Below are 12409 nucleotides of genomic sequence, written 5' to 3'. Positions count from 1 at the left end.
ACAGATAAGGGCAGCCATTGACGAGAGAAGTTATCTGATTTATTTTCCTTTATTTTTCATTGTGCAGCATACTTTAACCCAGCCACAGGATTTTAATTTCTTTCCCTCCTCCCCAAACATTACAACATGAATTATGTTTTCAATAACAGACTGTCACAAAGTCATGTTTGTTTTTCTTTTAGCTACAAAAGTCCTGCTTCAAACGCTTTAGGTACAGAGTGTTCGTTTAACCTTACAATTTCTGTGGCATAGAAAGAAAGGAAGGCGCCCACTTGGAATTCCTAAATGGAACAGGGTTACGTGGAAGCTGTTATTAAGAGGTCGTAGAGGGATCTGATTCACAGAGGTATTTTCACACCATTTTGCTACAGCATGATGCATCAGGCAATGAACGTGGGGAAAAATTCAAATGCTCCCTTGTGAAAATGTCATGACCTATAGGAATTAAGCAGTACCCGCACTTGAACCTCAACACTGGCTTTGCTGAAAAGCCATCACTTCTCATGTTCTGGCTAATCAAGGAAACTAGACTTGGGACTAGTGTTCGAATACCCCAAGTCCAGTCTCATACAGTGGCCAGCATTAGCTCTCCGGAATAAAAATCAGATCTTGCTGCTTCCTGATTGAAACCTCCCGGGGCTGCCATGAAAATCAGAATAAAATCCAAACTCCTGATGTGGCCCCAAAGTCCTGTAGCATCTTGCCCACCCACCTCTCTGATCTGACCCGCAACCATTCACCATGCTCAGCCACCCTGGCCTCTTTTTGTCCCCTGAACAAGCCAAGCTTATTCCCGCCCCAGGGCCTTTGCACGTGCTCTTCCCATTGTGGCACATCCCTACCCAGCTCCCACTCCACCCCCCGTCTCTGCCAGTCTGGCTCCTTCTCATCAATTACGTCACTACTCAGACAAGCCCTCGGGTACCAAAATCCTCCCCACCTGTCTGCCTCCTTTCCCCTCACTGCTTTGCCCTGCTTTATTTTCCACGGGCGTTTATCACTATGTGAAATTATCCTGTGAGCTGTTTATGCTTTTCTTGGGGTTTCTCCTCATTAGAATGTAAGCTCCGATGGGAAAGGAGTTTTCTTTTGTGATCCGATTCCCTGTCATCAGAGAGGAGAAGCAGAGTGAACAGCCAAAGTCCACATAAGTCAGGTGTTTCCAAGAAACTCAGATTCACGCGTTGTAGGGAATCCTCCGACTTGGGTTTCAGGCTCTGTTTGCTGACCTCATTTATTCCCGTACATTTAGTTTTTATCCAGTCCCTTATAAGAGCACGGGGCAGTCAGGAATCACCCTCCCGAGGGCACTGACCAGGCCTTTGGCCAAGAATAGCCAATCCCCAGCCTGCAGACAGACCACAACCCAGATGTGAATCTGGTAACTGACTGGCAGGCACCAGACCTGCTCTCCAGCAGGGATGCTGCCAACGGTGGTTAGGACAGACGTTAGAGGGTCAGGCCCACCCATAAATCCCGCTTACCCCACATGGAGCTAAAATGCTGTGCTTCTGTTGTGGGAAATACTGTGTTCGTTGTATATAGTAACTTAACAGAAAGCAATACTGTTGGGGGAAAGAAACAAGCTTTATTTGTCTTGAAGATGCCGCTTTAAAGGATAGCAGCTGTGGACAAGGAAGAATCTACCAGAGGACTTCTGGGCAGCTAAAAGGCCCCGGAAGTCGTTGGCATTTGCACTTTAATACATCTAATACACATCATCTCATGCCAAGAGTGTGGTTTTGCATTTCTTTGACTTAAAATTTTCCATTGTGTCCCCTTTATGTTTATCGGAATGATTAAGGTCACTCCCCTGGTTTGCAACAATGGAAAGAAAGTCTGCTGGTAAGGAGACAAAAGGATAGATTTGGGGAGAGACTGAGGCAGGCTGAATAAAGACCCCACAAGGATGTGCACATCCTAACCCTGGAGCCTGTGAATGTTACCTTACATGGCAAAAATGACTTGGAAGGGGTGATTAAGATAAGGATCTTGAGATGGGGAGATTGTCCTGGATTATCCTGGTGGGTCCAGTGTAGCAATGGCAAGGGTCCTGATGAGGGAAGGCGGAGAATCGGGTCAGAAAAGAGAGATTTTAAAGATGCTGTACTGCCGGGTTTGGACAGGGAGGAAGGGGCCATGAGTCCAGGAATGCGGGTGCCTCTAGGAGCTGGAAAAGGTGAGAACGCAATTCTCTCCTGGAGCCTCCAGAAGGAATGAGCCCTGCCGACACCTTGATTCTAGGACTTCTGACACCGACCAGTCTGGTTCCAGTGACTCCACAATTAAGAAAGGAAAAGAAAAAGAAAGTGTTGGAAACATGAGGTTAAATTGGTCTTGGAAGTCTCAAAGACTGATCTCTCACATGAAAAAAATACCTGTTTGTGAAAATCTCTGCTCTTTCCCAAGAAATGAAAATCCTCCACTGTCACTGGTCACGCCACCCTCCAGCTTAGCTCCCTTAACTCGCCCACACCCACCTAAATGGCCCTTGGTAACGCTCCCCATTGCTTTTCGAGGTGTGTCATCTCTTTCCGGCAGGGACCCAGACTGAGATGCCGTGTGACCCCATTCTCCGTGACAGGCCAGCGGGGATCTCTGGGGGGCAATGACGCCACGTGAACACGATGCTTTATAAGAAAGGCTGGGCTGCTCCAGCTGCAGCGAGGATGGGACCCTCATCAATGCTGCGGTGACCACAAGAGCCGCGGTCCCCGCGGGACGGCGCTGCAGGGGCGCAGGAGCCTGTGTCCCCGTCCGTCTCCAGCAGGTGCCTCTGCCCTGGGCTCTGGAACTGCTGGTCGCATGAGAACAAGAATGCCCCCTGGGTGTTTACGTCACCCAGCCTGGGTCCCTGCTACCTGCAGCTGAAAGAACCGCAGCTGACTCTCACAGAGAAGGGGGCTCTCTCTCATCTGGTAGCAGCCGACCCTGTCTGGAAACAGGACCGAGGCTCCAAACAAAAAACACTCTAAATGTCGGCTCAACGGGCTGCTTGCAGCGCTGGAGTCTCAGGACCTCACGCCACTGCCCAGCCGGCCTTTCCAGCCCTGCCCGTCCCAGGAGCCTTGGAAGAGAGGCCCATCGGCTCACAAGTCCCTGGTCCCCGGCTGCCCAGTGTCCGGAGCTCAAAGCCGGTCACTTTCATGACCAGAGAACCCCATAGAGCCAAACCTATGTCCTGGCACCTGGACTAGAACATTCTCCTGGGAACTCAGCCAGGTTACCTACTGAAGGAGAAGGAAGTCTCGGACTAGCAGAAAGGATGGGAAGAGATTTTCACTAAGACCTATAAACTCCCCTCCTCCACAAAAAAGAAAAAAAAGTTCTCAGATGTTCAAGCTTAAAAGCCCAGACAATTCCTCCTAAGGTGGAAAGCTAAGAACAGTGGACCCTTACAAGATTTTGGTTTTTAATAAAGGAAAAATAGATAATGATACTCAGGTGTGCCTGCTGGTCTTTTCCAGCCAAAGGTATGTGGCTCCACGAATCCCAAACTGGCATCCGACAGATGCCCAGTTTTCTCAGTAATACGATGAAGAAGAGAGACCACCAGCTAGGGAGTGGCATGACCACTGTTCATACCAGTCATTTGTAACCGAACCCGGAATTCCAGCCAACCTCAGATTTCTGGCCAGCAGGTAAAAAGAGTTCACAGGTCATAGGTTCACAGGTCATGAACTTAACACCCCACACACTACCTGGCTTCAGAACATGGGTACCACCGTGTCCTGCTTGCTGCCCGGGACCTCCCACCACACACAGGCACAGCGGCGCATTCCTGACTCAGGCACCAGATCCCGCCACTCGACTCGTCTCTATATCAAAATACAGATTTCGGTGGCAGCCGCAGTAGCACCAGGTGGGAAAGTAGCTTAAAACATTTGGCAACAGTTACTCAGTGAGAAAGTAGCCTGAACCTCCAGTTAGCTACCAGAACAGCTGCCCAGTTTGGGGGGTGGGGAGCTTAATGGGCTCCTTTGAACCCAGGCAAGTAAGAAATTTGAAATCAGTTTAAAAAAAAAAAGTTTGGTTTGCAGGCTTCGAGGGCATTGACCCCATCCTTTGCACTGTGTCCTGCATTCCCAGCTCATTTGTTTCCTTCCGCAGGGCTGCCTGCCCAGGGGAATTCAGTGCAATATTCCAGATAGTCCAATATCCAATTTTGCACCTAAGAGGCAATCCCTTCTGGGCAGGCTTCAGGGAACACACTGACTGCATCCCTTTGCCTCAATAATTAAGAGCTCTGAGCATTAAATTTGCTTATTTAATCAAGGCGACTAAAAAGCAGACTGCAAATCCAAGCCCGAATCAGCGGGGGGAACTAGGAATTCCCAGACGTCTTCCAGAGAACCAGGAAGGTTCCTTGTGTTTCTACAGGTCACAGGGGTGGCCCCCCAGTGGATCTGGTGCTATGGTTGTATGTTTTCGGCAGCAGCACAAACCAACCTGCCCCTTGCACATCCCCAAGTTACCCTGGTCCCTGAGGGCAGTCTTTTTTTTTTTAACATCTTTATTGGAGTATAATTGCTTTACAATGGTGTGTTAGTTTCTGCTTTATAACAAAGTGAATCAGCTATACATATACATATATCCCCATATCTCCTCCCTCTTGGGAGTCTTTTAATGCTGAAGGGAGCTCATTTTCTGGGCCTTGAAGCTTTGTTTAAAAGGCCATGGTGGGGCTTCCCTGGTGGCGCAGTGCTTAGGAATCCACCTGCCAATGCAGGGGACGCGGGTTTGAGCCCTAGTCCAGGAAGATCCCACATGCCGCAGAGCAACTAAGTCCATGAGCCACAACTACTGAAGTCCGCGCTCCTAGAGCCCGAGCTCCGCAACAAGAGAAGCCACCACAATGAGAAGCCTGCGCACCGCAACGAAGAGTTGCCCCCACTCGCCGCAACTAGAGAAAGCCCGTGCGCAGCAACGAAGACCAACGTAGCCAAAAATAAATAAATAAATTTATAAAAGGCCATAGTGTGGAGGCAGCAGGGGAACAAGTTTCAAATCTTAAAGTGAAAAAATAATGTCGGATTTGGTGAGAGTTCTATGGGAGCAGGGGTGCCCCTCAGGGTAGCTAGAGAGACAGGTCCGGGAACGAGACGGTGGTGGTACCCACCACCTGGGTCTGCCATCACCAAGCAGGGACCACACTCCGGGTGTAGGAACCCAGCTTAGGAGCAGACAGACGCGCACATGGAGTGATCTGAGCGAAAGAGAGAAAGCGAAAAAAAAAGGAAAAAGAGAAGGAAAGAGAGAAAGCCATCCCAGGATCAACCCTTCCCCTGGCCAGCTTGCCCAGCCCTGTCATCAGCCCGCCTCTGATGCCAAAACCACCACCATTTTTTTTCATCTTTGTTCCTGTTTAGATAAAAAGACTCTTGGGCTGAGAAGGTCACTAAGCCTCATTATGGATTCACACTTCAGCGTGAGTGAGTTTATCAGAGACTTTCCTGTCTGGAAGGAAAAAGGACAGAGGACACAGGGCCTGGCAGGAATAGGGGGCAAGGGGAACTAAAGGGAGAGTTGGGGGTGTAGAAAAAACACATCTTTTTTTTTAATCGTGGTAAAATACTCATGACATAAAATTTAACGTCTTAACCATTTTTAAGTGTACAGCTCAGTGACATGAAGTACGGTCACATAGTCGTGCAATCATCACCACCAGAACTTTCTCATCTTCCCAAACTGAAACTCCGTCCCCATTGGACACTAACTCCCCATCCCCCGCTCCAGCCCCGGCACCCATCATCCTGCTTTCTGTCTCTAGGAATCTGACTGCTCTAGGGACTTTATGTAAGTGGAATCCTACAGTGTTTGTCCTTCTGTGACTGGCTTTTTTCACTGAGCATAATGTCCTCAAGGTTCACCCGTGTTGCAGCACCGCTGTCAGAGCTTCCTTCCTTTAAAGGCTGAGCAACAGTCCATTGTATGTATAGACCACCTTTTGTTATCCATTCATTTGTAGAGGGACACGGTGGCTTCCACATTTTGGCTATTATGAATAATGCTGCTATGAACAGGGGTGGACAAACACTGCTTCTCAATCCTGCTTTTAATTCTTTTGGGTGTATCTCCAGAAGTGGAGTTGCTGGTTCATGGTGTGACTCCATTTTTAATTTGCTAAGGATCTGCTATCCTGTTCTCAGTAGTCCCTGCACCATTTTACATTCCCACCAACACTTGCTATTTTCTGAAAAGCACAACTTTTGCGGGGGGCGGGGGGGGAGAAGAAAAAAAAAAAAAGGCCAAACAGGAAGGCAGGAAAATAAGTGTGTAATCAAGAAAGCTCTTATTTTTATAGTAACTGAAATACGCTTTAGTACATCTGTGAAATTAGCGACTCCAAACCACCAACCAATCGTTAACTAATATTTACTCTGAGCACCACTGTGTCCTGTTAGATCAGGTGCTGGGGATACGGCGATGGATATGAAGGCAAAGACCTCTGCTACCTGGGAGGTGACATTCTTACGGGGTGGGGGACAGACACACACATTAGCGAAGACACATGATCGACCAAGTAATAAGAGACACAAGAAGACAAAAGCCAGGTGAAGCCACATGGTTAAAAGGAGGAGGAGGGAGGGACGCAGGTGGGAAGCAGGGAAGGTCTAGCTGAGGACGTGACTCTTAGGCTGACATATGAAGAGCGAGAAGCTGATGGCCATCGGAAAAGAAGGGAGTAGAGCTCTAAGCAGGGAAAGTCGTGGCCTGCCCAGGCAGGCTTGGTGGTCAGAGGAGCAAAAAGAAGTTCAGGGTGGACAGAACTTCAGGAATCAAAGGTCGAGAGGCAGGTGACAAGGCTGAGCAAGGTGGTGGCCATGGGGATGAGCTGCATTCCTATTTGGGGAGGAAGTGTACTCAGAGGAGCAACACCGCCTGGCTTGAATCACCAGATCACTCTTGATCCTGCCGGAAAATGACTGTCGGATGTCAGGAAGGGTGGTAAGCAGGCCGTTTCAGCATCTGGGCCAGAGAAATGGCGGCCTGCATTGGTGGGACACAGTGGGCATGGGCTGTTCAGAGTGAGGTGCAGGGGTGAGGAAAGGAAGAATCCTGGCCGGCTCCCAGCATCTTGGCCTGAGCAGCTGGGCGATGGCCAGGCACTGGGATGAGAAAACTAGGAGAGGCAATGGTTTGGGGATTGGACATGGGAAGTTTTGCTCTGGCCCCGATGTGACCGAATAGACGTCTAAGTAGGGATACCTAGCAGACAGCAAACGAGACATTTCCCAAGTGCTTCGTGCAGTGGCCACATGATGAAATATAAGAGGCGGGACCCAGGGTCCCGGCCACCCTCCTTTGGGTGGCCTGCAGTGAGTCTCCCTCTTCGCCTTCCCCAGGTCCCTGCCTGACAGCCCCCCTCCCGGTGGCCCGTCAATAGTGGCTGTTGGTTACCTTGTCCAGCTGCCGGGCCCTTGCGGGAAGGCCTGCATGATGGGGTCTCAGGCGATGGTCTCCCTGGGCAGCATCCTTCAGTGCATTTTCCTAGAACAAAAGGAAAGGGCATGGTGAGATGAAGCCCCAACCTCCAGAGACACGTGGAACACAGTGGTGAAAGGTTCTGATTTGAAATTAGATGTGGGTTGGGTGTGGTTCTGCGATTCACAAGGCTTGTGGTATTGGACCGGTTTCTTCTCTTCTTTCCGAGCCATGAGTTTCCTACTCTATAAAACGGGAGGAATGATACTTTACGATGACGTTACTAGCAGACGATAAAATAATATCTATAAAGCCTGTAGTGAAGTGTGAGAAGATAATTCACATCCGATACACGGTGTGCTGACCTGCATTACACGTTTGTGTCCTAAAGCGGCAACAGAACTGCTCTCCAACTGGAGTTTATCTCAAGCTTTGACCCGCCCCCTCTCCTCACAAACACTGCTCCAAACACATTGCCATAATAAACGGTAGATAACTGCCTTGCTCCAAAAGAAGATAAAAATCTACGAGGACTGTGGATGGCTGGAACACGTGTGGTGGTGGAACTCCCAGGACCCGCCAGACTCTGAGTCCAGAAATGGGCAGAGAGAATGAGGACCCCAATTTTTCTTGCTACGCAGGACTGGAAGCATCCCACTTGAGGCTAGAGACCTGAGCAAAGGTCACCACCTGACCCGAGACTGAGGTCAAGTCCCCAACCCCAGAGCTCTAGCTCACATAAGGGAATTCCCTGGAGAGGCAGAGGGACCAGACCCCCCTGGCTCAGTGATATCACCTGTGCAGGAAATCTGAGCTACCAGTAGTAAAACTGGGAGCGTCCACAGGGTGGGATAGGACTACAAAGAAGTAAGATGAGCACAGAAAGAGATAGATCGGGGGTAAAAATGTCCCATGAAGGTGAGTCTGAAAATAGAAATTCCAAAACACAGAAAGAAAACTCACACTACTAAAGAGATTTAACAAAATTGGTAACCAGGGTGAATTGACTCCAGAAGAAATAAAAATGACAAAGCAACCTGACAATGACATCAGTGAGCAAAGTTGAGGGTCCTTGCAAAGATAAAGGAAGGGATGACGTCCATTCAGAAAGCATAAGGAAGCAGCAACAGGGACGATTAGTGGCCCACTGTGGAAGGTGACGGCAACGGCCACCAGTAGTCAGGTCTGCAGTTTTCTTGTTTGCTTGAAAACAAGTGTGTTCTCTGCTCACCTCCTCGGTGAGTTACTATCTGGGGAGCACCCGCGTCTGAACTGGCCTGGGAATCTCCTCTGCAATACTCTGAGAGTTCTGAATTTGAGCTCGTTCACACTCACGACAGGAAAGGGGCAGGAATCACACGGTTTTGAACGCCTCCCACAGGAAGAAAGGCTCCTCCTGGCTGTTTTCAGGTCCCGTATTTCAGTCAAGCCCCCTTCCCCTCGGCCACCGTCATTAAGATCTCCTCCTCTCCATGGCATCTCCCAGGTTTCCATGGTGATGAAGCACATGGAAGCAATCTCTACGCGCCTCACCCGCGGGGTCTGGTTCTGGAAAAGAATGATCCCCAACCTGTGGGAAAGTGCCTCCCTCCTCTGAGATGTCCCCAGCGGCATAAGTTCATGGTTGTCTTTCTTAAGTCCAGCAGTTACAGTGGAGTCCCCTGCCAGCTCCCTGAAGAACCTGGAGACATTCTGAGATGTGCCACGTGTGAGAGTCACCAGCAATCACAGGGATGGGTGCACTGATCCAGACACCTGACTCCTGGACTTGGAGGGCTTGGATGCCCCAAGGTGAACTACGGTGGCCGTGTCTCAGGGAGTTACAGGAGCAAATTTAAACAGGGTTAGAATGTCAGTTCGGAGGTCAAACTGGCTAAATACAAACTCTAGCTCCTCCGTGTGTTGTCCTGTGACCTCGGGCAGGTTGTCCGATATCTCTACACTCTCTAAGACGGAAGGATGTAGAAGTGTCTACCCAAGCAGCCTTTGGGAGGATTAAAGGAGATGGTTCTCGTAGAGCACCAAGCACTTCCCCGCGCGCGACGGCAGCTCAAGCAGAGGTCCCCTTCCCCACTGGAGGCACCACTGTCACTGTCCACACCTTCCGCTTTCTGCCATATCCACCATCACCTCCCTCTGCAACTGCCCTAGAAAAGTGGATTTTGCAAGAAGGGAACGTCGGGAAGAGAAGCAGCGCTGACTCTTTCATCCGGTTTTACGGTGGTTGTGGAAAAGTTACATTCATCTATTTTACCTATATTCCATCTCAGTGATCAAGGTCAGCTGCTTAACCTGATAAAATCAATCTTCACAAGAAAAAAAGCCCAGGATCTAAATCCAGTCCGGGAAGCACCGATCCACAGTGTCACCAGGCAAAAGGGGGGACACGTGCCCATCGCTTCCCCAAATCAGTCCCAGCATGAATCGGCAATTGGGGTACAGCTTACTGTACTGGCTCCCCAGCCGAGAGGAGCTGGGAACAGAAAGAGCTGCTGAAAAGCAAACTCATCCCCAGACGAACAATCCTGCACCCCACAGAAAACTCCTCAGTAGAAGGCAAAGCCCCTCAAACAGTGATGCTGAAAGAACCCATTCAGCAATCAACACATCCAGGTAAAAGCCCAAAGAAGGGTGAAGATGCCACGTAAGCCACACAGACTATGCGATTTCTTTGCCAGATTATAGCATCTCATTTATCCAGACTTGCCGATCACCCCTGAAAAAGCCGAGAGGCGAGCATGGGGCAGGGGACACATGTGGTCTCGCCCTCCGTGTTGCGGTGACAGCAGACATCGGTCCTCCCGCCCTTTGGAGTAACAGAGCACGGATGCTCCTCAGACATGCATGCATCTTGCGTTGCTCAGGGGAAAATTCAGAAAAAGCCTACTGCTCACGCTTCCAGTCCTATTAAGATGCTGAGAAGCAGCAAGACTTACCCTGGAAGCTTTCATCATTGACACCGTGCAGGACCAGAGCTGCCCACCCGGGGAAGCTGTCACCGCTCCAATTAAACCTAGCCCTTCTGGATTAACCAGTGCCACCAAAGCAGGGCTGCCAAGCAAGAGCCGGAACACCTCACGTACCGGTCGCATGCTTGAGACCAGAAGGCCCCCCAAAGATGTGGGCTTTTAGTTGCAACACGACAAAATGAGACTCGCCAACAGGCGCGGGTGCACAAGCTATGACAATTCACAGGAGGAGGGGGACGGTGAGGACTTAATATAATCTGACACTCCTGCTGAGTGACGAGGTTTTTCACAGCCTGGGGTAAGGCGGCCGGCCACACCAGCGCCCAGATCACAGGTGTGCACACACACCTCCCCCCGCTACAGTGTGATCTGCGCCACACTGGCTTCCCCTGTGCTGGGGGTTTGACACGGTTGACTACTGACCACATCCTGAGGGCCCAGGAATTGAATCTGACAGCCCACGCCCACCGCCTGGAGATGCAAAGCCAGTGACTCATGCATCACTAGGACTGTGATAACAAAGAACTTTCCGAACACCAGCTGTATGAAATCACCCTTTAGCTCAGTCTTCCCGACCTGAAATAACGATTGTTAAGAGAGAAAAACCAGCCTCTGTGTATCTGTTCACTTCTTCGGAAATGGTACAGCTTTCCTGTCCTTGGGAGATTCTCAACATCGTGATGGGAGCAGATTGAGTCTTGGATACTTTACATTTAAAACCATCCGAGTAAGAGGGTTTAGGGTTCACCAAACAGTGGATGCATGAGACAGGGTCTACCCTGTAGGAATCAAAACACACAGTTTGTCGAATCTAGTTGTCTGCAACCACAGATAGAAAAGGGCACAGTCCTTTTTTCCACTTTGTAGATGAACATTTGGAGGTTAGGACCAGCTCCCAGAAGGCTGATCAGAGAGCTCTGGTACTGAGTTGAGGACCCCTGGGACCAGTTACCCCTGAAGCCTGAGTCACGGGAGTGAGTGCCATCTGCCAGTGCGACTAAAGGGAGGACCCAGGACAGAGTGAGAGAGACACAGATATTACAATGGGCAGAAGAAGAGGCTCCTGCAAAGGGCTGGGCAGGAGTGATGGGAAACAAGGAGTGTGACGTCCTATAAGCTAAGGAAGCACAAACTTGAGGATGAGGGTCCACAGCATCAAATGCTACCCAAGCCAGGCAAGGACCACAGGATGGACGTGGTCTTAGTGGGTGCAGCATTGAAGACGCCCCCCGTGACCTTCAAGAGAGGTGCTGAGAGAGAACCCTCCCACACTGTTGGTGGGAATGTAAGTTGGTGCAGCCGCTATGGAGAACAGTATGGAGGTTCCTCAAAAAACTAAAACTACCATATGGTCCAGCAATCCCACTCCTGGACATATATCTGGAGAAAACTCTAATTCAAAAAGACACACGCATCCCAGCGTTCATAGCAGCACTATGCACAATAGCCACGACATGGAAACAACCTAAATGTCCACCGACAGATGAATGGATAAAGAAGATGCGGCACGTATATACAATGGAATATTAGTCAGCCATGAAAAGAATGAAATGATGCCATTTGCAGCTACATGGATGGACCTAGAGATGATCATACTAAGTGAAGTGAGTCAGACAGAGAAAGACAAATACCATCTGATGTCACTTATGTGTGGAATCTATAAAAAAAAGTGATACGAATGAACTTATTTACAAAACAGAAATAGACTTACAGACATAGAGGACAGACTTATGGTTACCAAAGGGGAAGCGGGGGAGTGATAAATTAGGAATTTGGGATTAGCAGATACACACTACTATATAGGTAAAACAGATAAATAACAAGGATCTACTGTGTGGCACAGGGAAACATACTCAGTATCTTATAATAACCTATAATGGAAAAGAATCTGAAAAAGAATATATAAATATATATGCATAACTGAATCACTTTGCTGTACACCTGAAACACTGTAAATCAACTCTACTTCAACAAAAAAATAGAAAGTTTTAAAAAGTTTTCAAAAATAAAATAAA

At 49.2% G+C, this 12409-nt stretch overlaps 1 protein-coding gene across 1 annotated transcript in view; it reads right to left on the bottom strand.

Annotated features, from left to right (window-relative positions):
- Nucleotides 1–10572, bottom strand: part of RIMBP2 (RIMS binding protein 2) — a 114211-nt gene extending 103639 nt beyond the window's left edge. The window contains exons 1-2 of the mRNA XM_089894336.1: nucleotides 10362–10572; nucleotides 7402–7491 (exon numbers count right to left, since the gene is read on the bottom strand). Coding sequence (XP_089750462.1) covers nucleotides 7402–7491; nucleotides 10362–10517 — 246 coding nt within the window. The 5' untranslated portion in view covers nucleotides 10518–10572. The remainder of the gene's footprint in view (nucleotides 1–7401; nucleotides 7492–10361) is intronic.
- Nucleotides 10573–12409: the final 1837 nt, after the last annotated feature.

Source organism: Delphinapterus leucas, chromosome 14, assembly GCF_059928025.1.
Source record: "Delphinapterus leucas isolate spDelLeu-1000000601 "Yukka" chromosome 14, BTC_Dleu_Yukka2, whole genome shotgun sequence".
NCBI classification, from domain to species: Eukaryota; Metazoa; Chordata; class Mammalia; order Artiodactyla; family Monodontidae; genus Delphinapterus; species Delphinapterus leucas.
This window is presented reverse-complemented; position numbering and strand designations above follow the sequence as displayed.